Here is a 20,223-nt window from a genome sequence, read left to right as displayed (position 1 = left end):
CTAGTGTTCAATAACAAAAACACAATAATAGTGCAAAATATTAATTTATTCAAAATGTTCATTTCGAGAAGACATTTCTTTAATCATTCGAGTCAATTCTCACAGCTATTAAAAATGTGTAAAAGTTAAGACGCACCATTTACAAATATACATATTTCTCAGTCATAGATGCCATTAGATAAAAGGTTGAAAAAGCAAAAAATATATTCAGGTAGATAAATACCTACATTATCGGAAAGAGTACAACAGTGATGAGGACAGCGACCAAAACAGAATCCATTTACTACAACGTGAGCGTCGATTTAAATAATACATAAGATTAGAAGAGGAGCAAACTTCATATGCTGAAATCTACAATTCTGCTCTCAAAAATATTCAATGGACAAGACACACAAAGCAACGAGGCAAATACAATTAAATAAATAGCTACTCGATAAATTTGGTATATAAATATGCTTTCAAATCCAGTAGAATGAGGAGCTAGCGTGAATGGGTTACAGTATGCGATATGGCTTTTAGTTAGAAAGGCAATTCAGTAGGTCACACTTTGTTAACTAGCATTTAGTCATTTGCTTAAAGGGACATTGTGTATTATTTAGCCTCCTTGTGGTAAAAAAAAACATAACTTATTAAAAAAAAAAAAAACATTGATTTGAATAATAAATATTCTACTATAAAAACGTGCATTTTCTTTTTAAATTACTCGTAGGTCAGTATATTTGTATTTATTTTATATAACATCAGGCTCACCTAGGAGGAGCTGACATGATTGTCTGCCATCTTGCTGCTATGGGTACTTTAAAACAAAAACCTCATGAAAGGCTGGGCCAAAATAAATATAGTGTCGTTTGGTCACAGAGTCTCTGTAGTTTGTGTTGTGCTTTGTAGCACTTGTTTCGGTTGCATTACACCAGGGGTCCCCATCCTTTTTGAAGCTGAGAACTAAATGTTGTTACTCAATAGCGCATAGGGCGAGCAGTTCAAATGCATTTCTAAAATAACATGTCACTTACTTTGTTAGCTAATACCAGGTTGTCAAAATTAGAGGTTAAAATAGGCTCGAACAACCACTAAATATCCCAGTAAGGAATCACATTTCCTTGAAACTCATAATGACCCATGATATATTTTCAGAAGCAGTCTGCGGGCTACTTAGGTGATCTTAGGGGGTTACCTGTGCCGGCGGGCACCAGGTTGAAGACCCTTGCATTACACAATACTGCAACATCTAGTATTACACAGTGTCCCTTTAAAAATAAGATCATGATTACAAATAAACACTCTGTTTTTAAAAAAAGAAAACTCACTTTTTCTGTGCTGTGAATTTGTAATGCACAAAAAATTAAAACTAGAGCGCATACCTGTATAATTTGCGAATCAAGACAAATCAGAGCATTGATTTTCAAAGTCAGTGTCCTGAAAATGTAAACACATCTTTGCAGCTAAACACTCAATTATTCATTCTTTCTTGATCAATCGAACCATATGAACCGAGTGATGGCAACCAGATCTGACTTTGAAGTATTCTAAAATGCGACTGGAACTATGAAAATGCATGTAATTCCTGGTAAAATAACATGGTGGTAGACCATAACATGTCGATTCTCAGGTCCCCAGTCGGTGAAATTGTGTCTGTCTGTTAATCAAATCATTTCAAATTAATGTAGGCTCATCACTCCACAAAATACTTGTGGGAAAGTGTGCATCTTGATCTTCATGGCCCTGGATCAATATGAAGGTACGAAGGTACAACCAGCATTGGGGGACATAACGTTACTTACCTCCGTCTTGCTGATACTGGCGCACTTGCAGGAGAACAACACGAGATCAGGTCAATCGCCTGAATGGGATGGAAATCAGCACAGAAAAAAACCAAAGTAATGACCAAACACCCTCACAGTATTACCACGAGCATTACCATCAACCACCAAGAGCTTAAACCTGTCACCAAAACTAAATATCTTAGAGCTATCATATCATACAACAAGGCATTTAAGGGATCAGTGAACCGTGCATCTTCGTGACATCGTTCCAAGTACCATTCTCAATACTGTACTCTTCGGTCTAGATCATTGTCATTGAGAAAGAAAAAGAACTGGGCCGACAACATTCACGAATGGACTAGTGCCGATTTCGTCATGACCCCAAAAAGACCATGAACTGCCAGTAATTGTCCAGAGTTACGTCCTTCGTGGTGTCCTTATAACCAGAGCCGTTATTAGGTGCATCTGTGCATCTTCATTACATCGTTTCTAAGTACCATTCAATACTGCCCTTTTTGGTATGGATCCTATTAATTAAGAGCAGAGACTAATCCTGGAATATAACTTCTCCACTGACAACGCTTCATGACGTGATGGACAAATGATATGGAAATGGCTACCCCAAGACTAGCTTGCTGCAGAGTAATCTTCTGTTGGACTTGTCGGTGTACGTGGTGTTCTAGGATGCTACTTGTGGACGTCCTGAACAGTTACATCAGCTTCAGACTGATCTCTAATTCGAGTGAAGGTAATTCGTGTTGGTGGTTTCTTGTTGAACTCCTTCCTATAATGAATTTGCACAACAACGGTGTTTTCATACTTCCAGGAGCATTTTAGAATACATTTACTATCTTCTAAGTCAAGTCTGGCTGCCATGTCTTGGTTTAGTCTATAAAGAATAAATAATGAATTTATCAGCTATGAAAATGTGTAGACATTTTTGGAAGAACCTGTAGATGCGCCTTTGGGTGGGGGAGGTAGTAAAGTGATTCAATATGTAGTCACAGGATTAAATTGGATGTTTTAGGTCCTGCCTAAGTGTAGGGTGTTGGAAACACCGTTTCAAATATTCCGCTCCAGGAGATGCAAGCGTGCTGGCAGGGGTTTCCTTCCACACACTCGCCCCGACCAACCCCTGCTGACACGGAACCTATTTGAGGAAGCCTTTGTAGAGGAAATTGGAGCTACTGGTAAATCTATCGTTCTCCAAACAGAAGAGCAAGTCCCTGAGATTGACACGTGTGATGCGCTGCCGTGTGGGCCTGGATGCTGATGAACCGGCGTTGCCAGAAAGATTGGAGCTTGATCCCTACAGAATGGAGCAAGAAAATGGCAGTTAGTAGATTAAAATGAGAGTTTGTACTTAGTAGTCATTTTCACCTCTATTCCAGCAGTGGAGGACGGTGGTTCTGGAATTTTTCTCTTCTTTCTGGGACCAATGGCTGCAAGAGCAGTCTGATTAGCTTCTCTCTGTCTCATCTGAGCCAGCTCCTGTTGCTGCATCTGAAATTGAAAAACGCCTCAAACACATTAAATACACTGACGTTTTTTTAAGTAAAATAATATATCACTCTTTTGGCATATAATTTAGTAATATGAAATATTATGTATATTATTTTACATTACATTTGATTTATTTTTTTGTAGTTTTACTTTTTTGTTTCCAGTATATGTTATTACTTTTATTCACCTGGTAAAATAAAGGTATAAAAATATGTCACCCAAAATATGTATATAATTATTTCACTACCTGGCTGAAGTTGTGGTCTGTTGATTTGCGCGGTGAGGCGAGGAGCGGGACTACTCAGGACGACATAATATAATAAAAATGTATAAAACTTTATATTATTAAAATGAGTGAGTATATAGTTCATCTATAACACTAGTACACAGGGGAGCCAAGGGGCACCAGTCTGCAAAAGTTTGGGAACCATTGATCTATATAAATGTAACTAATTTGAGAAATATGTTTAACCTCAAATTATTTAAATTAGAAAAAGTTAAAATTGCTCAATAATTCCCTAATTTTTTCAATTGGATATTATTCATTTTAAATAATAAACACATGGGTAAAGATGTTTTTAAAAACATAGAAATATAAGAAAATTAATTTGTTAAAATTAAAAAAGCAGAAAACAGGAGGGAAGACTGAGAACATTTATTTTATATATAATTAATTTACTCAATCGGAAAAGATTTTGTAACTGGACTGTTTTACAAGTGCAGTGATCCTTCAGTTTTAATACAAAATTTTAAATACGTAGAAAAAAAGAAAAATATAAATTATTTCTTTCTTCCTCATGCTGAGGTTTTCTGTTTTTCCTTGCCCGCATGTTGGTTTAAGATCATGCGATGGTGTAATTCTAATCCTGTGCAGTCCTTTGAGACATTTTTGTGATTAAGAGCTATACAAATAAATGTGACTTGACCTGATTATTGAAAGAATAAAAGTAAACATTTCTGGGAAAATAGGAACACATGAAAAACGTGGGGTAAAAAAAGCAATGTTTTATTTAAAAATAACTTATTTGCTCAATTTTTTCCCCTAAATTTCAAACCTGTCATTTTTATTAGGTGCAATCATAATGCGAAAAAATTAAATATACTTGTATAATACTGCCACTAAAATCAATCTTTAAGGAGTATTAAAATAAAAAATGGTTAACTAAATTATAAAAAGTACACATTTGGGGAAAACGAATACATTTTATCGAAATCAAATCTTTATTTTGCATATTTCCTCATTTTTCTAACTGGTTTTAGGCAGTCATTATTCAGTTGAAAAAAAATAACACAGCACCTCTTTGGCCTTCTGTTTCAGGCGTAGCTGCTCAGGGTCTTCTTGGCGAGCTCGAGACTGTGTTGACAAAACCAAACAAAAACAAATTGGAGTGTGGAGCATTAGAAACCCTGTCGCCAGTTTCAATGTATCTTTGAGTTAAAAGTACATTTTTCCACATACCTTGGCTGCCTTTAAGAGAATTTCTCTCTCCTGCTCCTCTTTCCTGTGTTTCTCTAACTGGTCCAATTGCTCGAAGAATTTCAACTGAGAACGGACGTCACTGCACTGTTCATGATTGTCTTCTTCCTGCAAGAAAACAATCAAAATTGTTGGTTATCATTAATAACGACATACTGAACATTTGTTACGGCGAGGTTATGGGTGACAATACAGAATTTAAATGTAATAAGATAACAAAGAATATTAGGATAAATAAGAAAATATAGTGGTTGTAGAATTGCGTAGATCGTAAGTGCATCAGAACAATAGCGCAACGAAAAAGAGCGCAATGACCAAGGTTCATACACATTTTCAAAGGGCAAATTCAAGCACTGTTTAAGGACTTTCAAAGTCAATTTTCCAAATTCTCCAGTAACATCAAAAGAAATCCAGTGGCAATCATGAGTTTTGCAGATCCACAAATATATTCTCAATTTACACTCGTGTCCTCGAATATGTCCGCCATCTTCAATCTTGCGTGTGCATTCATCAAGACATTTGATTTTTAGATCTTGAGTGAATCACAAATATAGTTGTCGATCTAATCACATAGCCTATAATAAATGTCCATAACAGAAGCATATCTCGGCACTAATGCACATTTCATCTTTTAATAGTGTCCTGTTTGGGGGTAGCATTGAGCAAACGGTTAACAAAATAGTCGAAGTTAAGCTAGTCATTTCATATGACTGGAGAGAGCTGACTCTACCATTGTGTAGGTTGAATCTCGCTTTTGCGTACTTGTGTGTCTCGCTTTGTTCCATTGTTTGTATTTATTATTTTCAAGCCATTGGTAATAAAACGGCAGCCTACAGACATCTTGATCTGATGCACCTATCCTCTTGGGCACGACCCACAGGGAGCCATGACAGTTCATAGGACAACACCATACAAACTAAGACAGCTGCCGTTTTCTACTTAGGAAGAAGAAATGCAATGGCAAAGCGAAGCAACCAGGGCAGCGGGTCAGTGTCATTTCTTTAGAAGAATTGTTTTATTTTTTCTTCATTTAATGCGGGGTCTCTAATGAGTCAGACTGCCAAGAAACATGGCAACAATTTCAAGAATTTACAAGCATTTCTCCAACTTTGAATTCACAACCTTGATATGCAAGCATTTCCAAGGATTTCAAGAACCCGTACGAACCCTAAACGACATTAACAGCAACATATTGTCAAAAAATTTAGAGAAATGAAATATGAATATACATTTTTCAACACAGTTTTAAAATATTCAAATGTGTCACTGCCTAAAAAGCTGAGGTCAATCATGTACAATCCATCGCATCCACTACACAGCATTATCTCCAGACAGAAGAGCAGTTTCAGCGACAGACTGCTGTCACTGTCTTGTACTACGGACAGACTGAAGAGATCTTTTCTTCCTCATGCCATGAGGCTCTTTAACTCCACCCGGCAGAGTAAAGGCCCACATTAAACCACACCACCTACATTGGATATTACCGAATCTTACTGCAATATGTATTCTGTGTAGCACTATTTAGTTACTTTATATAACACGCTACAGTGGGCATTTGCACGTCACACTGGGTATTTGTATATTGTATTCTTTTGGCTTTATTATTGTACTGTTCTCAGCTCAGGGATGCTGCTGGAAATGTGAATTTCCCTTCAGGGATGAATAAAGTATCTATCTATCTATCTATCTATCTATCTAGTCATGAAGATCTTTGAAATAAAGAAATTTATTATTTCAGTCATTTATACCTTCTTCATTTATTTAGTCATAATTTTGTCACTTCCGGTGTGTATTATTTTGTAGCCAGAAGTGGCTTTGAGCACCATCATATCAGTAGTCAAGTCACATTTATTTATATAGCCCTTAATCACAAAAATGTCTCAAAGGACTGCACAGGATTACAATTACACGGTTACCTGATCTCAAACCAACATGCGGGCAAGTAACAACTCAAAACCTCAGCGTGAGGAAAATGAGAAACCTTGAGAAGGGACCTTACAAGTGGTAATCCCCCTTTCAGGATGACCAGGGTGAATTAGATTAACAGTACACAACCATAGTAAACACTAGGTACTTGTTATGACAGGATTAGACTAAAGGACCTTGTGCAGTGGACGTTTCCACAAGTACTCTAATAAGGTCAGACGAATAACAATTTTTGATCATTTTGGTGCGTTTTATCGTTTGGAGCAAGTTATGAGCTCTTGTTCAGAGTGTTGATGGCCTTGAGGAAGAAACTGTCTCGTAGCCTGTTATTCTTCGATTCAACGAAGCATTTTGGTGTTTATTAAATGAAATAGAAAAACCATCAAAAAAAAACTAATTCCCATTCCACTTTATTGGCGAGATGGTGCAAGATGAAGCACAGATTTAACACGGCAGCGTGAAGTCATAAACAAACCTTAAAATTGCCGTTTTTTTGCTGTGCCACAAGGGAAACGCTTTCAAGCAGATCGCGTAGTCGCTGCTGAGTAGCATGTGAGATGTAACTGATCACCTCTGAACCGATGTCTGTCACTCCGTGCCTGCGGCCTAAACCAAAAAGAGACGCTGTTATACATTAAACCAGTGTTTTTCAACCTTTTGTGAGCCAGGGCATGTTTTTTACATTGGAAAAATTTTGCGGCAAAACCATTAACCAAAAATGTTATAAAATGACACTGTTCATTTGTTATATTTGTTTAATAACAATATAATTTATAATACCCCGTTTTTACTGCACAGACACTTGGCAATGACATAATATTTGCAGAAAATGATTCATAAATGTTTTATAAAATTTTAAATTTTAAAAAGTGACATTGGATAATATCTCACGGCACACCTGACGATCTCTCACGGCACACTAGTGAGTCGCGGCACAATGGTTGAAAATCAATGAATTAAACAATGTAAGAAGCTTCAATTACAGAATGCTATGGGAAAAAATAAACCAAGCTCTATTGTTTTTGTTTTAACCTGAGCACAATCATCATGATGCCATTACCTTAAACTCATTCAGGGCCATACAGATATAAATAGGTATTCAGAAGCATTGTCACCGAGTGCCAAAATATAAAAATATATTTTTGTTTTATTTTTACCAACTATTATAAAAGGATTTTGCCCAAGTAACAAGCCTCTGGGATGATTTCAGTCTAAAAATCACCATTAGATGTCAGGATTCGCTTTGATCATTTGTCCACACATCAAGAAAACCAACACTTCCTCGTTTTTCTTCCTGCATCCACCAAAAGTGGATAGGCGGCCCATATCGCGAGTAGGTGTAGTGAGGTAGTGTGGTAAAATAAGTGAACACCGTATTTTCCACAATATCAGGCGCACCTAAAAGCCTCCATTTTTATTCAAAAGCTGACCATGCACCTTGTAAAACGGTACGCCTTTTATATGGATCAATATTGAGTCGCAACAGGTCTCGCAACTACAGTAAGCAGCCACTAACTTAATTTTCCCCCCGGAGAAGTAGTGCGCGGTGCATGCTGGGATATGTATACTGACATTTTGAAAGTACCACCTCACCTACTGGCCAAACTGGTCCGACCGAATTAGATTCTAAAATAAATATATACAATTTAAAGCAATTTTCTCAACACATCTAACAACAAGGGAATTAGTGAGCGTGTAGTACATTGCAGAATTCCACTAAACAACCTTAATATTTCATGAGCAGAAGCACACACAGGAAAAGGAGAACATGAAGACCTCTCACGTCTCACCAATCTCCAGCATTTTCCTTTGCAACGAGGCGCCGGAAAGAAAAGCCTCCTCCTTGCAGGAATGTGTCACTCTACCAACCAGGCTTGAATTAGTTGCCAGGATGTTAGCGCTTTCCTCAGACAGGTTTACTCCTGCCATGGATGCGACATCGTTGATGTCGTCCTCATCTCTGTGAAAATACAAGAAAGAAATAAGGTTTTGAATCACAATTATTTTTAGGAATACAAAATAATACCCGCAGGGGAAAAATACACAGTAAGTCAAAAAAGTGATTACACCCCTCACATTTCTGCAGAAATGTCCTTATGTTAATTAAACAACACTGATGAAACACCGCTTTGACACAACAAAAGGTACCATATTTTGACAACCATATGGCGCACATAAAAGTCTCGGATTTTCCTCAAATTGTGCGGCGCCCCCTATCGTGCAGTGCAACCTCTTTCTCATGCAAAGCGGCAGACTTAGACCAGCTCGGTGGCCTTAGGGTTGGACTGGGAAGTCACAGGTTCGAGCCTTGGATGAGTCAAGACTTTTGGGGTGAAATCTGATATTTGTGAGATCGTTCACAATTCCTGACAAAATGCGACTTCTAACAGTCTCCTGTGACTTTTGACTTTTAAGTGTCTCTTGTTTGAATGCCATCATATCCCGCTTGTCATCACACGCAATGCATTGTTAGCGGAAGTGCTCATGGATGTTAATGGCATAGCGTATCTGGCAATTTGAAAGTAATTGTGCTACTGGAGGCTGAGCAGAGTTGTCCCACAAATATGAAATAAATCCAAAAACTCACTTGCTTCTCCATTGAATGCTTTCCGTGTTTTAATATGCCATGCCAAGGTGTGTTGATTTCTAAGCTACATGGAAGAACACGGAAATCAAGCAGCAGCCAGAGAATTGAAGTTTAAGTAATCGAAGGCTTGCAAGTGGAGGAACCTAAAAAACTAACTCAGACAAGTATTTATCGGTGTGTTTTACTGTCTAATCAATACTGAAATAAACCACAACCAAACTTGTATGCTCGTCTGTGTTGAGCTGAAAAATGCTCCTTCCTACATGGAATGGTCAACCTCTCTCAAACAGTACTAAAACGTATTTGTGTCAAATTCAGTTTTTGTCTAAATACTAGTTTAAAAATATAAGTTTGTATTTAAAATTTATAACAATTAGGGAAACAATCTGTGTTTTAAATTACAAACCTACAGTACTAAAATTTTTCTAAATTATATTAATTTGGTTTAGAATCTAATGCATCTGCGGCCTACCGTGCGGTTGGGCCTTCAATGGTGTTTTTGGAGGACACTGCTCATAATCTTACTTGAAAGTGCCGCTTGCGTCTTTCAGCTGGTTCTTTTGAGCTGCACTCAAGACTGTGCCCGAGCTTTGCACAAAAGGAGCTGGCATCTCTGACTTCACTGGAACTGCAAAGGTTTGGGAAAGAGAAAGAATATTGGTATGAATCTAAGACTTAAAATGGCACCACAGCAGAAGGAGACAAGAGAGATACGCTTACATGCTTGCAGCTCTTTTAGCTGGACCTGTGGTTGTCCCAACACAATGCGACCAGGGGCCTGATTCCTGAGATTCACCATTGGGGACACTGCTAAAGGGAGCTGAGGCCTTAAGATTGCCCTTTGGTGCTGGGGCTGGAGGAACTGCACAGGGTTATGTCTCTTATTACCCCGATGACTGCTTTTACTGCTTGGAATGACAACACTGGTGTGAGTGTCGGATATTTACAATCTGTCCGGGCTTGCTGACATTCGGCTGAAGTTGTGGTCTGTTGATTTGCGCGGTGAGGCGAGGAGCGGGACTACTCAGGACGACAGTGGTGGGAGTCGGGGAGGAGGACAAGACAGAACCAGTGGTGGGCTGTGCAAGCTGACTCTGTTGGATAAATGCTGCAGAGTCCGGGGTAAGTTGCCTCAAGGCTGGAAGGTTTTTCTACACAGAAAGTAACCAATGATAACCACATTTCAGTTGGGGAACGTATACATAAAAAGTGAGACGCCACACCTCGAGGAAAGGCACTAGATGCGGCTGGGGCGACGAATTAAGCTCTTTATAAAGTCTGCTGGTGAATTCTTTAGCTTCGAGCTTGTTCTCCTGATAAAAGAGAGAATGTTGATGTACTTGTTGATGCCAAAAACGTCTCAAATGTCTTCATCACTCACCAGCAGGTCCTTAACCAGCTGTTTCACGCAGGCAGCCTCCGCTAATCGCTTGCCATTACTTGTTAACTTGATCAGTGTAGAAAAGAAGTTCCGACATTTGTTCACATTCTCCATTGTTTCCTGTTAAGTGTAAAGATACATTGAGCTCAGATAATACATGAATAAATAATATTATCCACAGCAGACGGATTGTTCTAGAGCAGAAGTCACCAACCAGCAGCCAAGAGGGAGCGCCTGAGAACACCAGAGTAAAACGTAGATTGGTTCTGAAAATAGCTCACCAGTGATGGTTTATTGCTATTTTCTAGGCAATTTTATTTCTAACCGGCATGAGAAGTTGTTGACATAATCAGTGTCTTTAAAATATGGTTTAATTTTTTCAAACATCCTGTTTCAAATATCTAGGCCTAAAACACACTTATATTTCATAGCAAATGAATAACCTATGTTTTATGTTGACAATGGCGGAGTATTATTTGTTATTGAAACATCCATTACAGCCTGGTCATCCTTGGAAGAGGGATGACCTCATGTGCGGTCCCTTCTGAAGGTTTCATTTTCCTCATGTTGAGGTTTTTGAGTTTTTCCTTGCCCTAATGTAAGTTTTAGATCAGGGGATGGTGTAATAATAGTCTGTGGTTTGCATTAATCTGTGGTCTGTGCAGCCCTTTGAGACTTTGTGATTAAGGGCTATACAAATAAACAACTTGACTTGTCAATCGCTCCTTGTAAGGGCATATGTCTTAGTGGTTGACTCAGCCTATTTTAACCCTACGACTAATAACAACAACCAGGTAGTGAAATAATTAGTTAAAAAGTCATAGTAATATCATCAAAATTGTGCAGTTATTGGAGATTTATCAAATTAGATCATTTTAATACATTTTTGCCTTTTAAAATTCTAAAAATAACACGCTCAAAATGTAATAAATATGAAAACCAATACTTAAAGGTATGATTAGGAGCGTTCAAAATACGATATTTGAAATGGCTTTTCATTTTGCTCATTTACATTTTTTATTTGATGAAAAAAAATCATTCTTAAAAGAATAATCATAAAATTTCAATTGTGCACTTATATAACATTTGTGATATCAGATCATGTTGATCATTTTTGTGTCATTTCAAATGACCTAAAATAACCAATGTAGACAAAAAATCAATGGAAAAACATGTAAAAAACATATTGAAATGGGTAAAATGATCTGCAAACTTCACAAGAAAGGGCTTAATAACTTACTGAGGAAAAAGTCAAGTTAGAAATGGAAAAAATATGTTCTTGCTGAGGCCAAAGCCCATCAATCCGGAGGTCTGGGTCGTTCGTGTCTTCAGCACAAGAGGCCGCTTTACCATGACAACAACGGCCACCACATGATGACAGTGCTGTATATGAGTCAGATCACGACGCTTCTCCCGCTACAGGTAACCATGAAACAAGTACTGTTTCATGTGGGGGATTAAACCCAAACCCAATTAAACAGCCTGGAGAGGAATGGGTGCTGCCAGGCTGTACTTGCCCAAGACAGACTACAGGAAGCGTTGTCCTTACAACCAAGGTGGTAAGGGGATCCGTGAAGAACATAATAATAACATAGTCACAACACAGTGATAAGTATGTTGCTTTTTTAGAAATACATATCAAATTGGTTGCCCTACGCGCTAATCGGTAACAAACAATAACTCTCAGCTTCAAAAAAATTGATGAACCCTGCACTAACAACTACATATGCAGGTGTTTAAAAGACAACTCTGTGCCATTCGAGTAACATGACTCACTTTACTCATTGAGACGGATGGAACCGTGTTGCCAGAAGTTTGGCTTCTCTGGGCCATTGCTGGCATTGCCGTCCCCACTGGACTCTAAAGTGAGAGGAAAAAGAGCAATAAAGACAATTATTTTGCACACCTTGTGAAAAATACAGTTTTAAAACTAAGCTTACAGCCAGTCAACATATGAACACATTGTTTGATCATGTTATTTTCCCAATCTTATTTATTTTCAATACAGACTCAATACAGCTCCCCTACTTACAACCATTCGACTTAGGTAAAACGTTAGATACAAAACAAATTTTCAGGATGTCAAAAAATATCCGGACATTGCTGTAAGTTTGATTTTTTTTATTGTGAAGATTTTTTCGAGTAAAGGCCCTTACTGTAGTCCCTCTTTCCGCAGCTACCAGCATGTGGCGCTGTGGGAGGTCACCCAGCATCCACCCAGAAGTAAAAAAAAATCTGCTTCTTCTTTCTAGCTCGTACGTAAACATACACTACTACGTGTACTGTATCTAGCGCATTAAGAACTTTGAGGTTTTTATTGTTTAATATTTCGTGCATTCATTCAATATGGTTGGTGTAAAGAGTAAAGAGGCCAGCCGTTTATTTTGAAATGAAAGTGGAATAAGAAAGCTTGATGCGGTTGAGAAAATGGTCGAAACGCTTTTTATCTACCACTTTTTACCATGGAGGAGGATCTTTTGAAGCGCAACTTCCAAAAGTAAGTTACGCTAACTTTATTCATCTTTATAGAGCAAATTATTTTATGAAATGTTTATTTTTTAGTACAAAACAATACAGGTTACTTATACAAGCCTTAAACATACTTAAATAAAACTTGAACATAAAAAAATATAACACTGAAGCAAAAATCGAGCGATCGTTCGTAATTCGAGCATATTGTCTGTATATTGTCACTGTCATGTCAAAAAAAGTATTTCAATTTTTAAGAAGGGTGAAAAAAGTACTACTACTAAACTTGGCTGATGTATTTTTTTTTTTTGCATTTCGGTGACAGTTTAGAACATTTTTGAATCTTAAAGTAAAGTTTTACTTGAGTTTATGTATAGTTGTACTTAATGGATAGTGAGTGGCGTAAGCAACCTTTGCAAACAAATATACTGCTTGATCTCTAGGTCATAAAACAAGAGGTAATAGGTGGTTTTATTTAAAAAAAACTATCCACAAAAAAATCTAACTAAACTACAAGAACACAAATAATTATTATCACGATATATACAAATTATCAGCATTTTTGAAAGCTTTATATGGGCTATGTTAGCAATTAAATTTGCCTGTATTGTGAAATATTCCCATTCTGCCATCCTCAATACACCGGCCTATATGATTGAAGAGTGTCAGACAGCCAAATATGAGTACCTGAAGGACGGGAGGTCTATGAAGAGTTGTGGTGGAAGGCAACGATGCTGGAGCTGGACAGCCCTGTCGGATAATCGGAGGTGTTTGTCTGCTGATGATGGTGTTTCCGGGAGCCTGGAAAAAAGCAGAAATCTTTATAAGAAGTTCAGTTTTTACCTGAAAATACTAAACACATAACATGCCTACAACGATGAATAAACATGCAAAATTTATAAACCAAATGACAATTACAATAGAATTTGTATTAATAATACTGTAAACCATAGTTGCTGAGGCTTTACCGCCTCAAATCGAGACATTTAGTTTACATTGGTGAAATTATTTCGCAAATGCAAACTCAAGAATTTCAACTTAAAAGCTAATATATCAAAGTATGCAATTAGGATACAACCTGGCCTAGAGGCATGTTTGGTGTGGCATTTCGGGGTGCCATGCCGCCCATTGCTTGTGCTTGCATCTGGGCCAGGGCCTGCTGAGGAATCATTAAAAGCTGTCCAGCCTCGCTGCGAACAAGCACCATTCCTGGGAGGAAACAAGAATAAAATCCAGATCACAATACTAATTTAAAAGCTCCAAGACTATCTGTTTCCAAATGTGATATTGTGTCTAACTGTGCCAGCACTTAGTGTTTAGAAATATTCCACATACAGCGCTCCATCACTTTTTTGCTGGTGACAAATTCCTAGCTTTCTAAGTCAGGGGTGTCCAAACTTTTTTGAGAGCGGGCCAAATTTGGTAAGCTGAAAATGTGTGAGGGCCGATTATTCAGTCTGGAATTCTTCGAACAGACTTTAATAAATTCACTCTCCGTGAAAAGGTTTGCAGTGCTTGGCGACCTAGCCTTTGTAGCATTTTCATTTGACAGGCAGGGTTTTTCTGTTAAAACAGCTTCCAGTCGCTTCACCTTTTCACAGCGTTTGTTTCCAGTGAGCTTTTTGTAGTCAACATGTTTTGCGCAGTGGTTAGCACGTGTGCGGCACAGTTCTGAGGTCTTGGAAACCTCCTGCGTGGGTTCAAATCCAGCTACCGGCCTTATTGTGCGGAGTTTGTATGTTCTTCCCGTGCTTGCATGGGTTTCCTCCGGGCACTCCGATTTCCTCCCACATTCCAAAGACATGCATTGCAGGTGAATTGGCCTGAAATTGTCCAAAAGTTGTTGCTAGGTGTGACTGAGCGAGTGAGTTGTCTGTCCCCGTGAGCCCTGCGATTGGCTGGCAACCAGTTCAGGGTGTCCCCTGCACACTCCCCGGAGATGGCTGGGATGGGCTCCAGCCCTCCCGCAACCCTAATAAGGATAAGCGGTACGGCTACGGAGATGAGATGAGATGTTTTGCCTGACAGAGCCTCTTAATAATCTATACTTTAAAAACAGCAACAGTTTCTTGGCAAATTAGGCAGACGCAGTTGTTTTGGATATCGATATCGGTGAAAAAATACTGCAATTTCCACTTGTCATGGAAGCGGCCACTTTCACAGTCAAGTTTCCTTTTTTTGTTTACAGTCGCCAGGTCGGTAGTGAGGTGGGCCAAAATTCTCACAGAAAACCAAGGGCAAGGTGGAAAAAGGTCTACTGCGTTCTTCCGGTGAAATTGTGAAAAAAAAAATCGTACAAATGTATTTTATATTGCGGTCAAGATTACTGACATAAGCCGTGGGCCAGAAAAAATTGATCACGGGCCTTAAAACTAGTTCCCGGGCCGGACTGTGACCATGTCTGCCCTAAGTCAATAATTATGAAGTAGTAAAAGTGTTTTTTTGCGTTTCACACACTTTTACAAGAACAAACAAATGTAAAATAAAAATGTAAAGAAAAACATTTATCTTTATTGTCATTGATAACAACATAATGAGTATTGTTCACAAGGATATTAGAGAGATGTCAGTCCAGGACAAATAAGTCATAAAGACTTTAAAGAGAAAAATAAGATAAAAAGAATGTCAGGATAAATGACCAAAAATATTTACAAGGTAGAGCTTGTGATTGCATCATAACAATACTTTTTAGGTCGTCAGTAACCTTATTTAGTTTTTTCTTCCCTTTGATTTTTTTTAAGGATAACAAAAATGGCTAGATTATGTCAACAGAGCAAAATTATTTTTTCGTGCACATATTTTGGGTGGGCAGCTGAGTGGCTAGTGCATCTGCCGCACAGTTCTGAGCTATTCAGTAATTCTTAAAATGAGAAAAATTATCTAATATGGAAATATTATTTTAAGTACTATTTTCTTATTTTATCAAAAAAGAGATTTAAAAATATCTAATTGATAGAGAAAACTGTCCCCCAAATTTCACTCTGAATTATTTTTTTCCACATACTTTTTAAATTTCAAAACCACCATAAAAGGCTACAATGTTTGGTCTATAATATAGTTGCTGCTACTCCAAAAAGACGTTGAGTAAATAGGTGCCATGTCATGTTTGTAAGGTTTATATCACTTACAATAATAACAAGAATTGCAATAATCAATAAAAAGACCAATGCACTGAGGTTGACTGGTATGAGAAACAATTTTTTGAAATAGCAGCGAAACAATTAAATATTTTGGGGGATTAAATGAATAACTGCCCTGCGACTGGCTGGCAACCAGTTCAGGGTGTCCCCTGTCCACTACCTGAAGATGACTGGGATGGGCTCCAGCAACCCCCACGACCCTACTGAGGATAAGCGGTGCAGATAATGGATGGATGGATGGATAAATGAATAATATTTTACACATCCCCCCCAAAAATTATGTATCTCTGTACTAGTGCCCTGCGATTGGCTGGCAACCAATTCAGGGTGTCCCCTACCCACTGCCCGATGATTGCTGGGATGGGCTCCTGCACCCCCGCGACCCTACTGAGGATGAGCGGTGCAGCTAATGAGATGAGATCTCTGTACTATTTGTAATTGCAACATCCATTGCAGCCTGGTCATCCTGAAAAGGGGATTACCACATGTGCGGTCCCTTCTTAAGGTTTCTCCTGTTATCCTCATGTTAAGGTTTTTGAGTTTTTCCTTGCCCTCATGTTGGTTTCAGATCAGGGGATGGTGTCATAATAGTCTGAAATAATAGTCTGTGCAATAACCTGTGCAGCCCTTTGAGACTCTTTGTGATTAAGGGCTATACAAACAAAAACGACTTGATTTGACTCTTTTAACCACTAAAAGGTGCTACATAATACACACGGTACATTTAAAGGGAATATTATTACTAGAAGTTGTTTTCTTTTTGCATCTCATTTGTTGAAGAAAATGTGTATCCTGCACAATCTTTTCATCGAATCAATTTGAAAATGTATTTCTTTATTTGGGTCACGGCTTGTAAGTAGTGTGTAATGCTCGGTCCTGAAGTCAGACCAGTTGAGAAGCACGGGTGACTCGTGCAGGTAACGTCCCACTCACTAACATTTGGGATTGTTTCTACCTTGCCTGAGTTTTACACATCAAGTAAGAATAAATAAGGTTCACTTACCGGGTGGAAGCTGGATGTTATGGATTCCGGGCTGCCCGGTGGATGCCAGAGGAAGCCTAGGCGGTAAGATCTGTTGCGTCAGTGTTTGGACCCCACCTGAAGGAGCAGCAGCTGCATTGGGACCAACAGCGTGATGCAAAGAAGCCGTCATGCTGGAAGCTGCAGGTCCTGCTTTGATCGCAGAGCGAATCCCTTCGCTGTTCCCGTTCAAACTTGGACCCGGCTGCAGGCTTTGCATAGGAGGCCTCATTAGGGTCACGGTGGCCCCTGGGGTTGTGACCCTGGTCCCTGAAGTTGTGAGTCCGGTCGGAGCAGAGGCGATGACACCGTGCGAGTTGGGAAACGGGGTCTGGATGACAGTGTTCGAAAAGGGGGGCATGATTATGGGGTTTGGCCCCTTAGAGCTGCTGACAGACGTCACAAGACAGCTGTTATTGCAACTTGTCACTGTGGTCCGAGCAGGAGGAACACTACTTCCTGACGCGTGACAGTTCATAGTTGCTTTAGGGTCCCACTTCCTCCCGAAAATGAAGTCACACCAACACAGATAATGAGCGTTTCTCCAGCTTCGTGTCTTGTGGCAAAGTCCGCCGACGAACCATGTCGTTAAGTTGACATCCTGTGCACTTCAAAGTTGCAGATTGGGGGAAGGAATGAAGTAACTGATGGGACTAGGCTTTGTCGTATTCACTCATCTTGTTCCTTCCTACACAAGGAGAGCAACACGACATTAGAAGTTGGAGCGTGTAGTGTTTAGCAACCTTCTTGAGCCAAAACTGCACGTTAGCGCGTTACGGTACAAGCAAATAGTTACTGTTTGAATGTTTCGTGTCTTTCCCAGTGGTTATTGTGATACGACAAAAGTGAGTCTACGTAGGGTTTAGCGTGACAAACTACGGCTTTATTCACCTCTGCGTGTAATTTAAGCTCATCCAGCAGACCGGGGACAGGCGCCATCTTTACTCTCAGGCGAGCAAGCGAGAAGTGAAGCCAGCTACTGTACTTACTAGTCTTGCGAGTTCGGGCTCTTTTGAGGGAAGCGTCTCTTTCGGCTCGGCTCACTCAAACGAACGGCTCTTTAGTTTTGTGTTTTAATCCATCCATCCATCCATTATCTGCACCCCTTAGCCTCAGAAGGGTAGCGGGGGTGCTGGAGTTGTGCTTTAATCCATTAATAGAAATTGTTATGTAAGAAATTATTCTTTAAAAGTTAGTTGTTTGGACATTTTTTTGTTTGTTTGTTTTTGGTTGTTTTTTCATTTTTTTGTTTTTCTGTTTTTTGCATATTTTGGTGTTTTTTCTTTCTTTCTTTCCCTTTTCATATAATGCTGATATCCTGTTCAATTTTTGTTCGCTTTTTGAACAATTTTTGACAGTTTGGTCAATTCTTTGTCGTTTTTTATTGTTGTTATTTTTGGACAATTTTGTTTGATATTTGGATCATTTGTGTTAATTTTTGTTTCCTTTCTTCTTTTTTAGATTTTTTTTCTATGGTCACTTTTCTCTTGTTTTTTTTTGATCGTTTCATGTCCGTTTTTGGGGGGGGGTCGTTTCTTGTCATGTTTTAGTGGTTTCCCAGTAAATGTCCTTTTTTGGACGATTTTTTGAATTTTTGGTCAAAATTTTTGGGGGGTCTTTTTTTTCTTTTGTATTATTTATTGTTGTATGTCCTAGTGTAACAATCTGTGAAGCCCTTTGAGACTCTTCGTGATTTAGGGCTATACAAATAAAAATGACTTGACTTGACTTGACTTGACTTTTTTGGTCGTTTCTTGTCATATTTTGGCCGTTGCCGAGTCAAATTTTGTTCTTTTTTTAATACAGTTTTATACATTTTAAACTTCTGTTTTTTGGGGGGGTTGTTAATTATTTTGGGGATAATTTTTGTTTTTGCTTTGGTTGTTTCTTGACATATTTTTCAATTTTTGATCATTTTTATAATAATATTTGTTCTTTTTTTGTTCAGTTTTGTGCACTTTTAAGTCATTTTCGGTCGTTCTTTGGACGTTTCCTATCTTATTTTGGTTGTTTTCTGGTCATTTGTTTTGTTTTTGCTTTTTTGTATTTTTAGACCATTTTTCTCAATATTTCACACTTTTGTTTTTTTTCGTTGTTTCCCTTTTATGTTTTTTTGTTTTGTTTTTTGTTTGTTTGTTTTTTTTGGTCCAATTTAAAAAAACATTTTGGGATAATTTCTGTTTGTGGTTTAGTTGTTTCTTGTCATATTTTGGTGTTTTCCTGGTCATTTTTTTATTATTCTTTGATAAATATTTGTTGATTATAGTGTTCCATTTTTAAGTCATTTCTTTGGTGGTTCTTCTGACATTTCTTGTCTTATTTTGGTTGTTTCCTTGACATTTTTTGTTCTTTTTGGTATTTTCTTTTTCTTTCTTTTGGGGGGACAATTTTGGCCATTTCCAGGTCAATTTAAACAACATATTTAAAGTCAACAACATGGAATCCCTAAATAAAACGCATATTGACTAATCTCGAGGGGGAAAAGCGTCTTGAAGGGACCCGGTCGTTGATTGGTCGGGAGCCGGCTTGCATAGGTGACTTTCAAGAGTCGTCTTATTGAGCTATTTCGTTTGCAAACGACACATCACTGGTACTTACAAATACTCACTCGCGCATGCGTGCAGCAACCCGTAGCTGTCCTTTGATTGGCTGGCTGTTGGGTTGAAGGCGGCGCTAATGGCTTCAACTGTCATTCCAGAGGATTTCTTACCACTAGTAAACACCTTGCAGTTCTACGACAAATACTGCGTCCAGAATGGCATTTTATTTTACCAATAACTAATCATTAAATTATCAGCGTGTTTAAAAATAAGAAAATGTTACTTGATCAAAGTTTAAGCGCAGTCGAGACACAACTCAAAATGGCCTTGGTGAAAAGGCGTAATGGGCGTTCACGTTTCCTGCAAACAAACAAGTGCAATTACGTAGTTATGGATTGTTAACGACGTTTTATTGC

At 38.4% G+C, this 20,223-nt stretch overlaps 1 protein-coding gene across 3 annotated transcripts; it reads right to left on the bottom strand.

Annotated features, from left to right (window-relative positions):
• Positions 1 to 2,236: 2,236 nt before the first annotated feature.
• taf4a (TAF4A RNA polymerase II, TATA box binding protein (TBP)-associated factor) lies at positions 2,237 to 20,151 on the bottom strand. Of its 3 annotated transcripts, none has more exons than XM_088338688.1 (16): positions 19,866 to 20,151; positions 17,250 to 17,955; positions 14,185 to 14,315; positions 13,794 to 13,907; positions 12,414 to 12,497; positions 10,638 to 10,757; positions 10,480 to 10,569; positions 10,204 to 10,407; positions 9,977 to 10,118; positions 9,782 to 9,884; positions 8,460 to 8,629; positions 7,145 to 7,275; positions 4,726 to 4,851; positions 4,564 to 4,620; positions 3,144 to 3,266; positions 2,237 to 3,072 (listed from the first exon to the last, which is right to left on the bottom strand). In XM_088338688.1, the coding sequence occupies exons 2-16, from the start codon at positions 17,743 to 17,745 to the stop codon at positions 2,914 to 2,916; spliced, it is 2,250 nt and encodes a 749-aa protein (XP_088194814.1). In that variant the 5' UTR covers positions 17,746 to 17,955; positions 19,866 to 20,151; the 3' UTR covers positions 2,237 to 2,913. The 3 variants fall into 3 exon arrangements, with proteins under 3 accessions (XP_088194814.1, XP_088194812.1, XP_088194813.1); XM_088338686.1 differs by having other exon boundaries at positions 19,876 to 20,151; XM_088338687.1 differs by lacking the exon at positions 19,866 to 20,151 and adding an exon at positions 18,159 to 18,356.
• Between the last annotated feature and the right edge of the window lie 72 nt (positions 20,152 to 20,223).

Source organism: Urocampus carinirostris, chromosome 6, assembly GCF_059441175.1.
Source record: "Urocampus carinirostris isolate Australia breed hairy pipefish chromosome 6, RoL_Ucar_1.0, whole genome shotgun sequence".
NCBI classification, from domain to species: Eukaryota; Metazoa; Chordata; class Actinopteri; order Syngnathiformes; family Syngnathidae; genus Urocampus; species Urocampus carinirostris.
This window is presented reverse-complemented; position numbering and strand designations above follow the sequence as displayed.